This window comes from Ischnura elegans, chromosome 8 (genome assembly GCF_921293095.1).
Source record: "Ischnura elegans chromosome 8, ioIscEleg1.1, whole genome shotgun sequence".
Taxonomy (NCBI): Eukaryota; Metazoa; Arthropoda; class Insecta; order Odonata; family Coenagrionidae; genus Ischnura; species Ischnura elegans.
This window is the reverse complement of record NC_060253.1, coordinates 88,145,817-88,165,572: the sequence shown is the minus strand read 5'-3', so window position 1 is coordinate 88,165,572 and position 19,756 is coordinate 88,145,817. Positions and strand designations below refer to the sequence as shown.

Genomic DNA, 19,756 nt, shown 5'->3' with positions numbered 1-19,756 from the left:
AAATAGTGGCATAATACAGCAAAATAAAAGCATTATTTGCTAATTAAGTTAGCAACATAAAAAACACTGATCTCATAGAATTCACAGGCTAAAGTACATTACATAAAATAATACTTAATAGCCAAAAGAGCATGTTATACAGCACCTTGCTTGATCAGTCCAGGTCCATATGATGGTGTATAACGGGTATATGCATAGCAAATAAGACACCATTTACAAGTACTTTTACACTAATGATGGTACTTTGAACTTTGAAGTTTAAACAGAGCTATTCTAGAAGTTAATAACATTTTTCACATTTGTGCCTGTCAGGCACATTGCGCCTAAACTCAGCAATTCCAATATTGCACCACACAGAAGGTTAAAATGGTAAAGCATTAACTTAGAACCAGAGCAAGCATCAGCCTGTAATACAGGCAACCTTTAAGATACTTCTTCCACTACTCACTAGTTATGTGAACCTCGGCCAATAGAATCCACCATTCTATCACAATGGTATAACTTACAGTAACCCGATCACTAGATGTATAGTAAGCATTAATAAAATCATTACACAGGCACTCAAAGAAAAATGCTCAATTTTATCTTGTACTCTGGCTCAACTGCTGTTTTTTTTTAACAAAGACCATTACCAGTCAATCAAAGAAGAGTGATTCCCAAAAGCTCTCAACAGTGATGGTAACACTTTTCCATGAAAACAGCCATTTACCAGTTTATATGATACATTAAAGCACACAAGTTAATGTCCGACTCCATGAACAATTTATGTCGACCGGAATTGAATATGTACTAATACATGAATCAAATTAGAGCAAGTTTTTCTGTTCATGCATTCACACAAGTTGGGTGGTTAGACTGCATTTTGGCATTCATTCTTGCATTCACACATTGTAACTTGTACGAGCTAATATACTGTGTAAACAAGCCTATACATACGCAGAGCAGCTAGACAAGCATACTATACCACTGCTTTCCATAACATAGTATTTCATGAGGGAATCGTGGATTTACAAAAACGAATAATTGTATGCTAATGAAAACAATCACGCACTTGAGGCAGTCATGGTCAAGTGGCCAAAACTCCTCAAAACTAATGTTTGATTTCATTTAAAGATTGAGGGAAACAGTGCTTCCACCCACCCTTCACCAATGTCATCCTACATGATAACACAAACCTGTCCATAAGCAGCATGACCGGCCTTTGCACAATCTTCAGATGGATTGTCTTGCAAGAAAAATGGAAGGTAATGGCGGAAGCCAGTGGCATTTGGACGGTTTTCCTTGTTAAGGCGAATATTACACTCATTGCATCCATAATCTGAAGATAAAAAAGAGATTTGTCATACTTCAGGTCATGTACATGAAAAAAATAAATTTTAGGGAATAAAATAGAAGTTAAAAATGATAACACCAAAAATTGACCTATATTACAGCTGAGAGACAAAATCTCAACTTAATGAACATCAAAAATGAAATATATTCTAAGTAAATATAGGCTACTTCCTTACATATTGCAATGAATTTCACATGACAATGATCTATCAGTACCTACATTACAAAGATGACTTTGTCCACCACTGAATCAAATAATATCACAACAAGAGGAAGGAAACAACAGAGGTGTTACTAAAGCAATCGCATCTACTGCAGTTAAGGTTTTAATAACTAGACACTTGCTATTAGCTCTTGGTAAATGAATTCCAAAAGTATCCAAGGCAAAATTCACACAAGTCTGGTGACAGAGATTTAAGATCAAATTTTAGCCTTCCCCAAGATAAAGCAGCCCATTGAATGTTTGACAGCAAGCAATTATCCTCCCTGAAGATTACATTCAAGTTGATTAAAATATGTACTAACTTCACAAGTATAATTTCCAATTGACTTGCTTTAAGAGTTATAATTTTGTCATAAAATTTGAAGCAAAAATCAAGCAACAGAAGGACTTGAGTAAAATCAGGAGTGGATGGGAAATGACAACATACTTTGATGAGGGCAGAATGATCCATTTTCTGGGTGGTACTTGCAGCACCCACTAGCAGCACTCCAATCGAAATAATCATCCAGCCATGAGGATGCAGGCCTTGCAATATAAGTGCTGAAATAGAAGAAAATCAGACGTTTTCAGAGTTTAACCCATAAAAAAACTAAGGAATGAATGAAAAGTGAGAAAAAAAACTTTGTGAAGAAATGTGACCTGACTAACCTGTCAGGCCTCTTGGATGCTGTGTATATTTGGGTTGATAAGGAATCACTGTTGCAAAATTGTCCACCACACATTATGTTCTGGACTTTATCCAGGGAATAATTTAACCCAGGTCCATATGGTTCAATCCTGTCCCCATCAGTAACCACAAAGTACATTGGAGGTCCAATGGATAGGTAATCCTTCAAAAACTGTAGACAAAAAGAATTTAAAAACTGAATACATACAATAAAGATAAATAATAATTGGCAATAAGAGCACATAAAATACCATAATAAACACTAAGCAAGGTGTTACAAACATAAGGAAATCTCTCCTAAATTCTCTGACCCTACACTTCTTTTCTCAAAATCTACGCCAAAATTGCACACCTTCTTTTGGATATCCATGAAGTGTATGCTTGCTGATAGCTAATATCTTCGATCAATAAAAATTAACACAAGCAACATCTACCAACTACATTTATGATTCATTAAATGTACAAGGAATGAGATAGCATTCTAGAAGGCAAGAGACGAAATAGTGGACAAACTAAGACAAAAAAGCGGAAATTGCAGAACCCCAAAGTGATGGTTGATAGAGCTACAAAGCAAGATAATAAGCTCAGTGATAATTTAATGGAGAAAAAATTTGAGTCAATTTTTGGTCTTATTGCTACGTGAATGAAGTTTTTATCCCCCACCTCAAATTGTCCAGAAAAGAAGGGTAAGGTGAGCTTCCAGAATAAGGCAATTCAGGCTATTTTTGCCATCATGTAGAATTACCAGCAACTTCATTTACAAAATAGACTACCATTCTCTTTTTCAAATGAGCTTGGAAGCCAGATTGCAAAGAGGCATCTAAATTCCTTAACACCAGGGTATCAAAAGATCAAGTTTGCTAAGTCCTATAAAACTTCCCATTAAATGAGTACTTCCACAGTATAATTCCCAGATAGTTAATCTTCACCACACTAATTCCAAAAAACACATGAAACTTATCCTCTCACATATAATTTTGCATCACACTGAGACTTAAAAAATTGAAATGTGAGTTATACAATACAAAGGATTATGTGAGCCTTTCCCAATAACCTGTCAACTATTCAATAGGTTAGTTACCTTCATCAAGGAAAACAAAAAGCATTTATTGTGATTCGTTACCCACCATTACTTTATTCATAATATACAAATTATATGGTTTTAGAAATCCCAGTTTAGACGAATGTTAATGGTCAATTTTAACCTCATTTGAAAAAGGCCAGATTGGTGCCCATGCGATGCCACTCCACGTGACGTCACAGGGACCTAGATGCTATAAGAGTAGTCAGGAGGTTTACATCGTCTGAGATTACCAATGCATGCATGAGGCACAGAGCTCATGGAAACATGTCTTAATAATCACCTATTAAAACTGCCTAAGGTCGGAAAGTTTCCTTTGTTTGATAGGATATTAATAATCCTTATTTAAGCCATGCGCAACCTGCTGGCAGGGTACCCTACGCTACTGCCATGCTTGGCAGCAAACAGCCTGCATCGTAGCGGCGTTCATAGCCTCGCACCCAGGCGGTCTCACACAGCAGCAGCCAGACGTCATATAGGCTTTTCCCAGCATTCATACTTAGCTGTTACGTTTTCGCGCACTTGAAAATTTCTCTTTCCATTAAATTGAGGAAAATAATATTGCCATTAAAAAATCTAAAAGCGTGAAATAAGTACGAGGAGTAATACTCTTTCGATTTAGGCAATAAAAAAAATAGGAAACCACCCTATTGTTATTCCATCAATATAATGAGCACAACGTAGCATGCAAAAATTTCAGTTTGTGTAAGTATAATTTGGTATTTATACCACTTCATACCTTGAAATATTTCAATACATAGGAATCTTCTGGCATGGATAATTCTTGATCAAGGCCAACTTCAATCTGAAAAGAAATAATGCAGGCGTAAGAGCACACAAAAAAGCAGTATACCAAAGAAAGATGACTTTACAGTGACTAAGTGAATTATAAAAGATAAATAAGATTTGTAAAAATAGTTGAGTTTCATTGCATTTTGACCAAAGTTCCACTTCTTTCAAACAATAAATTAAATATAAACGAACATTGAAGTTATGTGTGCTATATGTAAAAAATATTTGTACCCTTTTCATGTAAGGAAATTTTTATTTTGTTCCGTTTACTTAAAATAAGCCAAAAAGACTAAAATCGTCGTTTTGGTGGAGTACATTGCCTCAGAGCGTTTATCGTCTTTTTCATTTATATTAAGTAAGAGGAACAATATGAATATTTCCTTACATGAAAATGTTTAAAAATATTTTTTACAAATCGCGCACACAACTTCAATATTCATGAACTCTTCTAAACCTCAGAAATTGAAATCTGCCTTTCCGCCATTTTAAAAATCAAGGAATGGGTAAAAGTTAATTTTAAAAAGCTCTTTGTAATGCGAAAAAGTAGTTCTCTCAATAAAAAATACAATATAATGTCAAATCAAATATTTTGCCCGTGACAAGATGAAGAATACGACCGTTTCGCTGTTTTCATAGAAAGAGTGAAGAAGGTAAACTTAAACGTTTACCTTCTTCACTTTTTTGACCATAGATGGTACACGTTTAGGTTTAAACAATGTTTAATGATTCGTTGTTTAAGCCGAATAAACAATGAGTAAAACGATATATGACAAGACCCTATGGAGCTTCGGCAGAATTTCGTACAAATGCTTAAAGTTCAGTGTTCTACCTTTTTTGTGGTGATAGTAGTTGCTTTCTCAACATACTTCACATTCTGATAGCTTACTGAGGAAAGTATTTGATCTGTAGATGTGTCTGGAGAATTTTATACCCAACTATCTCCAGAAAAATTGCAAATAGTACAGATATTAACAGCATCATTGCAAGACATTAGACATTCGGGTAAAAAGTTAACCGGGCAAAAAATAGTTCAAATGACTAATGCCATAACTCACCTTAGGTAAAACAGCAAGGGATGCACATAGCCAACCAAAGAAGACCACCATAACACCAGCCCTCACCCATCTCTTCATAAGCCACGGAGCATATACAGACTGGAAAAACCTATACAAAAGACCTTCAGACCCTGGAGCCATACCAGAGCCTCCGTTGGATGTTGCCATTTGGGATGGAGATTTCGAACCCCTGATGAAGCAGCATACATCTAGCCGGTTAGCCTAAGCAAGGGAAAGAACAAATGAGGTAAAATTAGAGATGTCTATGGTGAAAAAATATTATCATTCCATTAAATTCGAACAAATAATATCATAAAACTTCAGTCAAGCAAAACAATTGAGACAGGCAGCAAAACTAAGTGACACAAAATTAACACTTAAAACTCTCTTATCAAGACTAAAACCATGGATTAGTTGTGAAATTTGAAGAAGAGTTGAATGAGCCCTTACTCCAGTAACAAAAAGCCATGGGTAGTTAAGCACAAAAAAATAAATAGAGAATTAAAAGGAGGAGTGTGGAAGAGAAGTGCATGTTAGCATCATTGGGAGGAAATAAAAACTTAGTTTTAAAAGAGTGTTTTTCTAGATTTAGCATCAGATTTATCCCCCTAAAAGAAAACTAGCTAACATTATGGACTAGCTGGTTTCACAGATAATTTCTTCATGATACAAAGATGTAATTTTGAATTTTAATAACTTGCACTTACTGCTTGTCGCTTAACATCCAGAGACAGCAATGCAACAAAGCAGGTTATCTGTAGAAGGAAGTCTAATAGTAAGGCCATTCCAGCATACAAGGCGAAGGCTCGTACAGCAGGCATATCAGAGAGTGCACCTAAAAAAAGCAATTTTAGCAGTCAAGTAATATACATAAAATATAATAGTAAGTATTGTTGATAGGAATTGAATAGACTGCATAGAATTCTAGTAGATTAGAATTTTTGGAGACAAAATGTATACAATTGTCAAATGAATAAGGCTTTAAACAGTCAAGTAATAGTTGGTAGATAATGATTACATGTAAAAATAGCCTAAATTTGGCTTTTGATTTACTCAAATAGTTTTTCAAATGATAACTAATTTTTCTCCATAACTTTACCACCAAACTTAGGTTTAAAACCTTGCGTGGGCACAAAGTATCCAAAAAAATAATACATACTATTAAGTTCACACTGAATTATAGGTATAATGCATCGTTTGTTACCTAAGAAGAAGCAGCATATTTCTGATAGTGAAGTAAGGAGCATTGATGGCCCAACTTGTCCCAAGGTACGACCAATATGCTCGGCATGAGACTCATTTGGTCTTCTCACTTCCCTTTGGTGGGTTTGAACAAGGATGAATATGTTGTCTACTCCTACAGCAAGAACCAAAAATGGTATCACCTGCAAAAAATGTTACATTCATTACCTTTAAGAAAGATGGCACCGTAGTTTAGATTTCCCACATTCCATGTTATGACATGTGGGGTGCAGTAATTAAATTGATCGAAGGATATATTAACCTGCTATTATTTACCATCAGAAGAGGTTTTGATGACTAAACTAATATCCATAAGAAAATTCTAGCATTCAAATCAGGTAGAATATCACTGGTGATGGTCAATGATCAGTCATTTCCTTCTCAAGATAAAATATAAGAGTGCAGGGAAATAAAACAAATCATCAAGAATGCCTAGGTACCTTCTGCACTGACCAATTTTTTTTCTATCAGTCATGCTACTGGGGGGGGGGGTCTAATGAATACAGTTCTAAAATGCTTGCAGTTGTCCAGGTCTACCAGCACCCCGCTTGGCCCCTCCCCTGGTTACGGCCCTGATAGAGGCACGCTTTTCATGATTTGGGCCAAAATGCAAACTTCATAGTACAAAGTTTCTGTAATCAGAGGGGTTCACTATGGGAGGTTTCTTTATATGCATTGTCCACTGGAAGGATCCAGGACCTGTGCTATGATTCCGAAATAAGGATGTTTCCCTAAAATTTGCAGTATGAAGGTTTGTTGTACAAGGGCTTTACTGAATATAATTACTACTATACAGCAGACTCCAGATTATCAGGCTACGGTTTATTCGTGTAGCAGATTAAAAGTGCACAAGTTCACACTCCTTCCATGTTTTTCGCAATCTTTATAAAAAAAAGTAAAACGACGCAAAAGCACCACGATATTAGAATTTTAATGAAAGGATGCACTAGGCTATTTATTTCCTTTTGAATAATTTCCCTTTGAAAAATGGAATTATTTATTTTATTTACTTATAATAATGAGTAAACCACCACCGATGAACATGCATGTTGAATAGTAATTTCACAATTGTAAATAAAAACACATGAATTTAAACTTTAGGACTATTTGCATAATTAATTGAATATAAAGTAAATTATATTTCAATTACCTCTATGATGATTAATGTGGCAGGAACACCAATGAATCCAAATAAACCAACAGATGAAGACACTGAAGCCAGAACAATTAAGACTCCCCCAAGACCCAAAGTAACTTTGCTGTCCACCTAGAAAAAAATATTTCCATCATAATTTTTCCAGCTACAAAAAAATATATGTATTCAAAGAGAGAAATCTGAGATTAGGACAAATTTTCTATCCTTTCCAATTCATAATAGGAAAATGAAAATTCTTGACCTTTATAGCTCTTTTGGCAAATTAAATGTAACCTTAAAAACAAGAAAGCAGTAGATCATATGAAACAATGGATTAAAATTTACAGATGATTCATTTTCTTCTATTAATTTTCACCATTCCACATACCAGTAATTGTCTGCAGTTGCGAAATTGTCCGAGGGCGATGGCAATGTATGCAAACATAATTAAGTAAGAAACTAAGATGGTGAGGACATCAGACTGGGATTCCCTTTCTAGCTCATCTTCTATTGATCGCTCTGAGGTGAAGGCTACATCCATAAAAGATGGTTTCTCATGAGTTGTCCAGTTCTTCATGAAGTTGACAAACCTGAAATTAATATTGATTTCAATGAAGGTTCCTCACAAATGGAATAAAATGTATTTTACAAAGGCAAGAATTTTATTCAAACAAATTATGACAGATATAAGACTTAAAACCATATTCAACACAAAATGCATGAGATTATTAATGGATTTGCTTCCGTTGACATGAATATTATCATTGCAGCCAGACAAATCCATGATAAGACTTAGGTACATATTTTTATGGCTTGCAAATCAGGCAATCCCATTTTGTCATTTGACTAAGGCTGAACAAGCAGGGATTCTTTAGTCGGTAGTTGAGTGACGAACTTAATGTTAAGATTTCCATGAAATGTATATTTCGTATATTCGCGGACAATGCCATTTTTTATCAACAGAAAAAAGTATATATGTACTTTTTTGTAGTCAAGGGTTTGTTTGTGCTACTTTGTTGTGTCTCTTTAAAAATAGTTGATGAATAAAACTTGAAGTAGATAGTGGATCCTGTTTTTTCTCCGGACTAACTGTCGAAGCTTTTATAGTGGTACGAAGATTTCGTCCACTGGTTACCGAAACAATATTTTTTATCACTTAATTCATAAGCTTCACTTGTTGCAGCATCAAGAGCAGTAATTATTTTAACTAGCTAAACCCTTTATTTACCACATGGGACTATTGCTGGATCATACAGTAAAATATTTTTCATCATTAAAAACTTTTTTTTGCAGGTAAAAACTTAAATTGTATTAAAATTTTAGCTATTAACAAAATAATCATTATTTTGACATTGGCGACTTTTATTTTTTTATTTCTTTTAACTCAAAAATTTTACTAAAATTTAACCATGTTGCACCTCAATTACCTGCTTTCCCACTGGAGTGCTGGTATCAGCTTAGTTTTATTGTGATAATTGTTTACAAGGAATGTTAATATGATTGCAGTCGCAGTTTCAAGCTTTGGTTGAGCAGCTGGACCATCTGCAGCATTGTGCTTGGAGAGGAATCCACCAACAGCAATTGATGGCTCTACAGGACCACCATAAGGAGCTAAACACACTGGGTTGTAGCTATTCCTGCACACGAAGAAATGGACAGAAAAATATGTTATAGAGACATTGTCGAGAAAAGTAATCAAATACATAGTTGAAATTGTTACACAAGCAATTCAAGCACAAGTTTACATTAGCCAGGACACAAGAAGCATAACAATCAAAACATGGAATTCACTGAATGGAAAAAATGAGTAAAACTGGACTCGCACAGAAAAAACTTGTAATGACCAAATTATAGTACAGTATAAACTAAATCAGAGATAAGATGTAGCTAATGTACAGAAAACGTATAGAAAACAATCTGCAATATATTTATCCCATACAACAAGTATTTCCAAGAGAGACACTGGGAAGTAATAATAATTTTATAAAACTTAAAAAAGAAATTAAGGCAAAGAAGAGGAATTCAACTTACTGGAAGCATGATTTTAGATGGTCCAGGTAATTAACTTCATAGCCCTCAGAATCTGTGGTTGTAGACGTGAAAACATCCATATCATTCTGCAAGGGAAAAATTTCGATAATGAGCCCAAATTATTGAAGTTAGAGGATCCAACTTTTTTTCCTTCAGAAACACTTTCAAAGATGTTGTATTTTAAATAAGGATTGTCATTTTGTATCGATAAAAATGCCAAAATATAAATCAACAAACCTGGAAATATCCCCAAACACTCTGGACCACACACTGGGACACATCTGCAGCACGACCACTGTTTCCATTGACAGGAGATGTCAATGGGGCAAAGCACACAGCATCCAAGCCATTTCCTTCAGCCTGACCAAGCTACACAGAAGGAAATTTTCAAAAATTTAGAGAAGAACTAAGTAAAATGAGGACCATAAGGATTGGGAAGAGTAAAAAAAAATATGGCCAGCTTTAAAAACTTATTCCATATATACATAAATATTTGATATTATACTGATAGAAAATCTCCTACTAAGTTTATCATGGGATAAATTATTGTATGTTTTTCATTGAGAGAGACAAGGAATTTTGTTAATGTTATAAAAAAGAAATAAGTTTGGGTTCTTAATGGGTAACAAAAAAAAAAGGGTACGTGTTTAATTACAGTGATAATTTTGAAAAGAAAAATGAAATTAGCAAAACTGCTACGGCAAGATCATTAGCTTGTTAATTTTTCGTTAAATTCCTTTATTTTTATAATTTTAATGGTACACATTGTTTATATTAACCCAGAAGAGGCCATCAAATTACATAAATTACAACACGCATAGTATTTGCTAACAAAAGATTGTAGTTTCAATAAGAATTGCACATATTTGTATATCTGAGTCATTCAACAACTAAATTTAAAATGCAGCTCACTCGTGTGTAGTTTCTTCAAACTTCAAGTGTCAATTTAATTTTAGCCCTCTAAGTTTGGTAATTGAATTTTGACATTATTATTATTTAGATCATTACTTTTAGCTAAATTATTAAGACATTTTAGAGACATAAGCTGCTATTATTTAATCAATTATTTCGCTCATGGAGCCAAATAATATCATAGAACTGCTTTTCAATGATTTTTTTGCATCAAAGTGAGCCATAAGGAGACAAGCAGTACTGAGCAAGCCGTACATACTGTAATGCAGAAGTGACTAATTTTGATACACTTCAAAGAATGAAAGTTATAATTCATTTTTCTGCCCATATGACGAAAGTGGCAGAGAAGGTAATCATTACAGGTGATGTTTTTTATTAAAAAAATACTCCCTAACTTCATAAAATTAAAAATATATCCAACCACAATGCTAGAAAAATTTTCTGCAGCCACATTCAATGACTTCAAACTAGCAGCTGGTCAAGGTTATCATGTAAATATGAGCATAATAGGCAATTGAAGGTTAATTTCACCTCACTGTGCAAAACAGTTCAATCAAATATGACAGAAGATTAAGAACTTAATATAATTATTGAACTACACAGCTTGAAGCCATTAGAACAAAAATATTTCTTACCTCTTCGATTTGGTTCTGAAGTTTAAGAACTTCTTCCATAAACTTCTTGTGGAAAACAGGCCCAAACTCAATCGGACCATTGGATGTATTGTGCACAATCTACGGATGAAAGAGGAAATCAACAAATCAAGAAAAAATGCAGGTGATAGAATTATAACCAAGATGAACTGCATCAAAATGAGTAAATTTTTGAATTTAGAAAACAACAACTGTGCTATGTTAACTTACATTTGGTAAGTTCTTCGCAGTGATGATAACCTGTTGAGTTCGGTAGAAAGGTTCGAAATGAGAGTCGAAGTAGGTTCTCTCCTGCCTTGCGCGTGATGTTGGCGATGCCCACAACTCAACAGGGTCAGTTGTAACATGCATGTACTTGATTCCATGCCCCAATGCAACAATGACACACAGGCCAAAGAACAAAACAGGCCAGGGATTCTGAGCACAAACTGAAAAAGGAAAGCAAGAGATTATTTTTTTCAAACATTTACCACAAATATATATGTAGATCATAGTCATTCGCCAGCAATCCTAGGATTGGTTTGACGCAGCTCTCTATTCCTCTCTCCTAACCATTAACCTTTTCATTATGATGTACATATTCTTTATTGACATATCTATGTAATGAGCACACACTACTCTCGCTCGTGTGACTAAAATCTGTGTACATACCACAATCTTCTCGTAGATTAGTTCTCTGACAAGCCGTATAAGTGAGGTGTTTTATTTCATTGGACTGGAAAAAGAAGTTTCGTAGCCGTGGTCGTCGTATAAGTGAAGAGTTTCATAATAGAGGCTGGAAATACATGGGTTCACATGGGGTTATATACGGGACAAAAAAAATGTGTATAAGTGAGGTCAATGTATTACTGAGGTCGTATGACTGAGGATATATATGGATACAGATCAGAATGCACACACGTGAAACTAAATTACACCTCGGCATAAAACGTTTGAGAATACTGTTTTCGCAATGAAAGTGCTTTCACATGCTAACATTCAAATTGGAGTTAGTACTATGCATCCAACAGACAACGAGAAAAGTTGAAAGCATCTTCCCTTCTAATATTTAAAATATCAGGTCCACTATAACTTGATTTGGTATTATCTCAATCTAAAACAATATACTCATGGCAAAAACAAAGAAGAGGAAAAATTCAACTTGTTCGAAAGGGTAGGGTATTGATCACTAATGAATTGATTGATCAATTGGGAATAATTCTTGCGGAAGCGTGTAATGCATAACGAAAAAAAAAAAAGAATTGGAGCTAGAAAATAACTTTAAAATGCATGAAAAGTCTACCACATGGATTATTCAAAAATGTGTACCCTTTGAGTATTTTCATGCATTGCAATAAAATGAATATAAAGGGCCCACTTTAAACTTTTGGGGGTCTGTCAGCAGTACAAGCAAATGTGAGGTGTGGAAAATGGACATGCACGAAATAGAGAGGTAAAATACAAAACTTGCAGTCCCCTACAAGTCTTTGATTTCATTATTTATTTATTTTCATCGTCCCAAAAACATCTTATTCTAAGGCCTTTTACATCGGAGGAAATAACGTGAAACAACAACTATCACACACAACCGTTCTCGAACCCGCGACCTTCGGTTTGGCAGGCAAGGGCTTAACCCCGCCGCCACCGAGGTCTTATAGCTCATCAGCAATAAAGGGAAAGCTAGTTTGCTTGGGGCTCAGGGTAGCTTGGCCAGGCTATCACTTACATCATACAATGGTAAATGTAATACATGAGTAATAATCAATTTCATGGTGTATTACATAAAGCTATAAGAACAGGTTTCCAATAAACAATACATAGACATAAAGGTGAGCTGCATCAAACCTTTCTTCAGATTGATAAATTGAAAATATATGAAAAGTACACAAACCTGTTCCCCAAGCCTGAAAAGAGTCTTCCAGGAGACGGTCCATAGATGCTCCCATTCTTTCCAGGATTGAAGGGTGACCTCTTGATCCAAGAGAGGATGTGTTTGGCCCTTCGCCTGAAGAGGCACCACTCATACCTTCTCCATTTCTCGATCTAAATTTTGAACCATCTCCACTAACTACACCTGTGTGAATTCACGAAGGACCAAATTATAAACAAAATGTTAATTTTCAACAGCTGAATGAGTAGAACAGTACTTGTGACCACGTAAAAAGTAAGAAATTCCCTTTGACTAGTTCAGTGATTAGTTGATAGATATCATGCTATCAAGAAGATTTTATTTCAATTGAAAATTAATCAAGGAAATGTATTCATACCATGCATTTTGCTTAAGTGAAGTTGAATTATCAATTATTTAATTGAATGAATTCAAGTATCTAAATCCCATTTGATATGTTAAAGAAAAATTTTAAGCAATAAAATTTCAATCATCAAGACAACAGGCTCAATCAGAACATTCATTGCGCAGTTTATCATGCCCACTGATTTTGGACATCAGACAAATACAAAAGTAAGCTACATTCCAAAATGCTACCTATAGCTACAGAAAAAAAGGCTAAGCAAGGTATTCTAAACACTACATTTAGTTTTCTTACTACTGAAAAGAATGCACTACGAACATGACAGGTGACAAGAAACTGGCAAGATATGTTGAATGATGAATGATTGAAGATGTGAAAAAACAATGAAAACAGAACCTACATTAACAAGATAAAATATAAATGCATATTATACAAAATATTCAACTAGCAAAGAACAATATCAATTAAAAAAAACAAAAAGAGGAAGTGGAAGAGCAATAGATGATAATATGGAAGCAAATACATAAAAATTATGAAGATATGGCATCAACTTTGCTCATGGACTTGAGGTACTTATCTACTTTTAATTGTCTTTCCTTGCTAGAAAAGTTGACAAATATTTTAACCCTTGTCTGCATAAAATACTCTTCAAACATGGATGGCAAGGAAAAATGAGTTAAAATTCACTGAACTAGCCTATATTTCATTGAATGATATTTTTTATCGAACTTAAGTTATCTCAATTTCTTAAGTATTACAGCCATTATGTAAAAGCAAATCAGGAGTTAATAATTCCACATAGTATTCATTAAACATGAAAAATTTAATTGGAAATATCAATAGCATCATTATTCTCTCAAAAACCATGATCAAAGAAGTACCATGGCTGCTTCTAACCATTAGAAATGTGATCCAGTGAAGAAAATCCAGATGATGATTCAAAATTTAACTAACTCATGAATTACTTTAACAGGATTTATTATTTCACTTATATTAACACTTTGTACCTTCAACTAATTGAAAAATGTGTGGATCCTTTCAGAAAATACACAGTTAAAGTGATTGTTACTACCAGCACGCCTACCCATTTAGAAATTTCGTAAACTGAATTCTTTCAAGTTCCCATGAATGAATGAATGTACCAGAATCATAAAGAGCCATGAGCAAAATAGCACCTTCTTGCAAATAACTTGCAAGTAATAAAGATACAGATAGAGACACTATAGAGTTAAGTATTATTCAATCTAAAGATTATTGACAATGCTAACATAATGAATAGATGTAGTCAATTAAGACAGTATGAATTGTTATACTTTACATTATCTCCCATTTCTGCTAGTGACTTAGAAATGCAATCCAATGCCAAGGAAAATCAAGCAGAAAATATGAGAGCCAAATTATGTTCCTCAAAAAATATAATATTGTAAATTAACAGAAATATTTTAAACCAGAATTCCAGCTGGTAAACTCACAATAAAAATTAAATTTTACATGTAATAAAATTATGAACCTCAGGAAAAGACAAGTGCATTTTTTTCATGTGGGACAGGTCTGAGAGCAGAAAATTCACCTGTATTTTTAATTGGTATTACTCCCATTATTTCAATAATCATTCTAAAATAAGAAACTTCATCACAAGAAAAATTGAAAATCTTTCCACTGGTATTCCTAGTGATCTAACTTTAAAATGAATGGACAGACAATTACATTGAACATTTTCTGCATACAACCCTCTTGTTTGGGGAAACAAACATCTGGTCAGATTAATGAAAAGCATTGAGTAGCTAACTCTGGAAAACTGTCAATATCTGTCACTACAATAAAGCGAACTCAAAGTGAATACAACTTCATGTTACTTTAGGCCAAATGCAGCATTATATCTTGGCACCTTGAGGTTAACAAAGGTTAGGACACTCATTTCAACTAAAGAGCTTCAGAATAAATACGATTTAACAAATAACACTGGCCCAAAACTTAAAAATTCTACCGAGCTTTAATGAAAATGTTATCTGCTGTTAGATGAAAACCTACATGAGCCTAACCGCACAAAAAACTTAGTAATGTGTCACTGTGGGCTGTATGCCAATAATTTAGATGTGGTTCCGTTCAAAGCCTGAGGCCATAAGATAGTAGTTAATATGCAGAATCAAACAAGCAAGCTCAGGTTTCATAAGCACAAAATTCAACTAATGCATCAATCTAGGAGCATATAAAAATGTAGGTTAAGACAGGAATTAGTGCAATGCTTCTCCCAAGAAGGGCAGAAATTATTCTAGGAAGACTAAAAGTTAGTGATGCTGAACAAATCTAATGTTGTGGCACTAAATAACCAACTTTTGCAAAGATTAAGACAGTAAAAACAAAGTGGAAAAAAATGAAGGGAAATAAAAAGTGAATGAATGAATAAATATCAGGAATAATTACAATTGACATATTCTTATTGCAAGCCAGACATTAAGATGCTCAGTTAACATTTTTCATTCTATGAAAAACAAATGTCAATGAATTTTCTTCATTAATGTAATTAATAAGCCTAATCTAAAACAGCTGGCTCTAACTTGTAGCCTTAAAGGGTAACAACAGAAAAATTCTCAAATAGTAAACATTAACCTAACATAAAAACTGACTCTTAGTCATCTCAAAGGGAGAAAGCTCGCATTACCATTAATTAGGGAAAAATTATTTGTACTAATTCCATACTTATTGGTAGTTAGTATCATGCTTTTCAACTAAAATTGTATCAATCAGAATATTAAGACCCACATTTTACAACAGCATGTCCACCCAATACTATTAACGTAATTCTTAATAGGATTTGTATGAGTTAGAGCAATGGATTGTTAATAGGTAATCCGTTCTTCACTTGATGCCCTCAAATTACTTGTACCTAAGTGTTATTCATAAGAAAAGTGATCGAATTGAGATTGGAATGTTAGGAGCCATCTAAAATTTAAAAGCAAAGCAGTTTGAGACAGCGAGTTACAATACCAACTTTATCTCACCATTAGACTTCTCGTATTTATCTGATTATAGTCCCCACTTTTTTTCCAAAACTGCCCATCGTAAAAGTAAAGGGGGGACTATATTCAAATGCATTTTTAAAATTTTTTTCCGAAACTGAAGCCTCAAATTAGAGGGTAGGACTATCTTCAGAGGGGGACTATATTCGGAAAAATACGGCAAAACCTCTAAATGCAGTCATATGATGATGAATATAATTCTTTTCTGGCTCACCAATCATTAAAAAATAAAAATGCAATACTGAGTGAAAACTACAAGCTGATAAAAATGACAGATTGAATCAAGAATTGAGGCAACACGTCAAAAATTTTCGTGCATATCCACCATGCAGCAAATTAGCTCCCATATACAATATCACACATTCAGTTCTTAAGGGCAGAATTTACAATTAATAAATCCATAAATACATTACTACAGTGATTACGGTATAAACACAAAGCAACCAATACTACATATGCAACAGGATACATCCCAAAAACTACAACTACTCAGTCACTACTCAGGACTTAGCCCATTGGATTACACAGAAGCATCCACATTTTTACAGCAAGCTACCAAATATTACTAACAAATAAAAGATGCACAAAAAGCCACAAAAAAGGAAATGGATAAAAAATTAATCAAGGAAAAGACATTCAGACAGACTTTTAAGCAAAAGCAGAACTGAAGCATAACACACAAAAATTTCTCACACAAACATTTAACGAGGCCTTTAAGTACACTCCATCAAAATACAAGCCTTTGAAGGAACAGCCGGATATATATATGAAGTAATATACACATGTACACAAAATTGAGACACGCAAGTCATTAACGTACTCGATCGCTTTGATTGCAATGGGCTCGCTTCTTCATCATCCGGAGCAACAGATCGAGACTGGCTAAGTCCAGCAGCAAGCCTCTGTCCAACAGCATGACCTACTTCCTCTGCACGGTGCCGACGAACCAAGGACGCTGCAGTGGTAAATTTCATGTGTGCCAATTTTCCACCCACAAAGTTTTGGAGAGGTCAAACCAATATTTACATCATAGAACCGCCAACAAGAATATATATGTACACAAGACTGTTGGAACCACATCAAATCCAACTTTAGAAATCTACATTTAATATGAGTATTGAGAGAGGCAAGAAGAAATCTAACTTAGTGTAAACAGACCCATGAGAGTTGTTCATGCAAGAATCCATATCACTTTAGGATGAGCATATTATACTACGCCACATTTTTTCATGACAAACAGGCAGCAGCTGACAAGTTGAACTGAAAATTAGTAATGCTGAGACACTGAATTGGATACGACTATGGCCTTTACTACAAGTAAGCAATGGAGATCATACTAAGTTAGGAAACCCATTTCAATGGAAATGAATTTTTTTTGCAATAACAGCCTTTTTTAATCATTTGATATTAATCAAGAACTTCTGAATTACCAATTGTAGTCTGAAATTAGTCCTACAATTACATCAGATGATTATTTGAGATTGCTATTTGATGAAAATGGTTTATAAGAGCTTGATGAGCAATGAAATAATTTTAACATCAAACAGAGATATACCATATATATTTGAGTACAACTTCTAATGCATATGCATTTTTCAGTTCATCATGAACTAACTCAGTCAGCATAGAACCTTAATGAACATAAGAATATTGACATGTAATATACCATGTGATTGCATTTAGAATTGAATTCAAGGGACAAATTAAAAATATGGATCTCAATGATAGCAAACATAATGATGGCAGTAAAACTTCAGGATGGAAAATCAAAAGTGAGAGTAAACTTAAAGAAACTCTGAATGCTAACAGCACATGAAAGCCATTGGACCAATTGATTTAAAATATCTACAGAAGTGTATTATTTATACTGCCTCGGCGAAAGGGCATACCTAAGCTAGTAATACACGATAGGCACAAATTATAGAAAGGATTAATGAACTTACAGCTAAAGAAAGTAACTTCAGAAATGGTAACTATAATTGACCTAGTGATAATCAGTTTTTTTTATGAAGAACAGTATTCCAACAGTTTTGAATTTAAACAGTAATCACATGGTGAATGTGACAAGCCAAGATAAAAAGGGAAACTTGTACTCAAGCACATATGGTAATTCCTGCACTGGGTGAAAGTAAAACTTGAAAAAATTAATACCTGCATTTAAATTATACAAAAAAATGAGAAATAATGACTTCTTAACTATAAGAGTGTTCTGTTAGATGAAAATACAACAAAAGTTAACTCACATACAGTAAGTATTTTGTACATCCCATGATTAGAATAGCTTATGATAGTACACATACCTAAAATTTAAGGAGACATAAACATCATGTAAACCATATGAACCATCTTGTTCAGATAGGTACCATTCATATTCCCTACCATACATGAAGATTAAATAAATAGATGACTCCTGTGATGATGCAAATCTTATCAGAGGAAAAAAAACATCACTGCAAACCAGACGATGTGCACCTTCCATAGGTATTAAAAATTATTTAATCAGTAGGTTATATTTAGAGTATCTGAAGGTAGAAATTTTGCCATTTTGTTTTTTTTTACGCAAAAACCCAAGTAATTTCTGCAGTATGATGAAAACAGAAACTGTCCATAAAATGATTTGCAGAGATAAAGGTAGCACTTTACAACTTAACGAGTAAAATTAACCTGTAAATCACGCCCTCAAGAATATATTTTTTTCGCGAAAGTAATAGGGCATACCAAGAGACTCCCCATTTCCTGAGAAGCAAAGGACGGCAAGCAAGAAAGCAGTTGACACAATGACAAAGAGCAGAGCAGCAGCCACGGTGTACCCATCCTCTCCAAAAATGGTCCAAGGCTCAGGACGAGGTGCGGGAGGAGGTGGAGCGGGACAGCTTCCTTCGCAATCAACGCAGCTGCATGCCGGTGTTTTATCCTGGATGTTGACCATAGCATTAGTTCAGGGCAACAGACAACAATGAAAAGAATTTAATAACTATCGCGAATAATGCACCTTCAATTAAAAATTAATGATTTTCAATACCAGCAGTTCAAGTTTTGAATGTTCCAACCAAATACCAAAGTGAAATTTAGTAAATTCGCAACACTTTCTAGACTTGTTAAAATTTTCTAAATGGTTTCGTAGTATGAATTTTAGCAGTTAAGACTGGTAAAAATATGATTTTATGCAGTTTAACATGACCCCAGGAGTGAAATTTTGCAAAATTACATCGATGAATTCAAAGAGCTAAATAAGAAGCTCAAAACCTAACTTACACAACAAGAATGATTTTTCTATATTTATTTTCCACCTTCCCTGATATACCTTCCAAATATTTAACTACATTCCCTCACTCCAGATTTTCCAGGAGAGTCACCTCCACAGCTTTATTACTCATATCTT

The 19,756-nt window shown here is 34.2% G+C and overlaps 1 protein-coding gene across 6 annotated transcripts in view; it reads right to left on the bottom strand.

The window, feature by feature from the left end:
* LOC124163923 (NPC intracellular cholesterol transporter 1) overlaps positions 1–19,756 on the bottom strand; it is a 124,467-nt gene that overhangs the window by 23,829 nt on the left and 80,882 nt on the right. For 5 of the 6 annotated variants that reach the window (XR_006865877.1, XM_046541035.1, XM_046541036.1 and 2 more), the window contains exons 6-22: positions 19,093–19,288; positions 17,195–17,329; positions 12,994–13,176; positions 11,334–11,551; positions 11,106–11,204; positions 9,796–9,927; positions 9,559–9,644; positions 8,955–9,164; positions 7,916–8,117; positions 7,543–7,659; positions 6,355–6,535; positions 5,858–5,985; positions 5,151–5,372; positions 4,043–4,108; positions 2,204–2,394; positions 1,983–2,095; positions 1,176–1,318 (exon numbers count right to left, since the gene is read on the bottom strand). Coding sequence is in view for 5 of the 6 variants with exons in the window: in XM_046541035.1 (XP_046396991.1) it covers positions 1,176–1,318; positions 1,983–2,095; positions 2,204–2,394; positions 4,043–4,108; positions 5,151–5,372; positions 5,858–5,985; positions 6,355–6,535; positions 7,543–7,659; positions 7,916–8,117; positions 8,955–9,164; positions 9,559–9,644; positions 9,796–9,927; positions 11,106–11,204; positions 11,334–11,551; positions 12,994–13,176; positions 17,195–17,329; positions 19,093–19,288 (2,622 nt within the window). In the remaining variant the exon portion in view is untranslated. The remainder of the gene's footprint in view (positions 1–1,175; positions 1,319–1,982; positions 2,096–2,203; positions 2,395–4,042; positions 4,109–5,150; positions 5,373–5,857; positions 5,986–6,354; positions 6,536–7,542; positions 7,660–7,915; positions 8,118–8,954; positions 9,165–9,558; positions 9,645–9,795; positions 9,928–11,105; positions 11,205–11,333; positions 11,552–12,993; positions 13,177–17,194; positions 17,330–19,092; positions 19,289–19,756) is intronic. The other variant, XM_046541037.1, reaches the window with a different exon arrangement.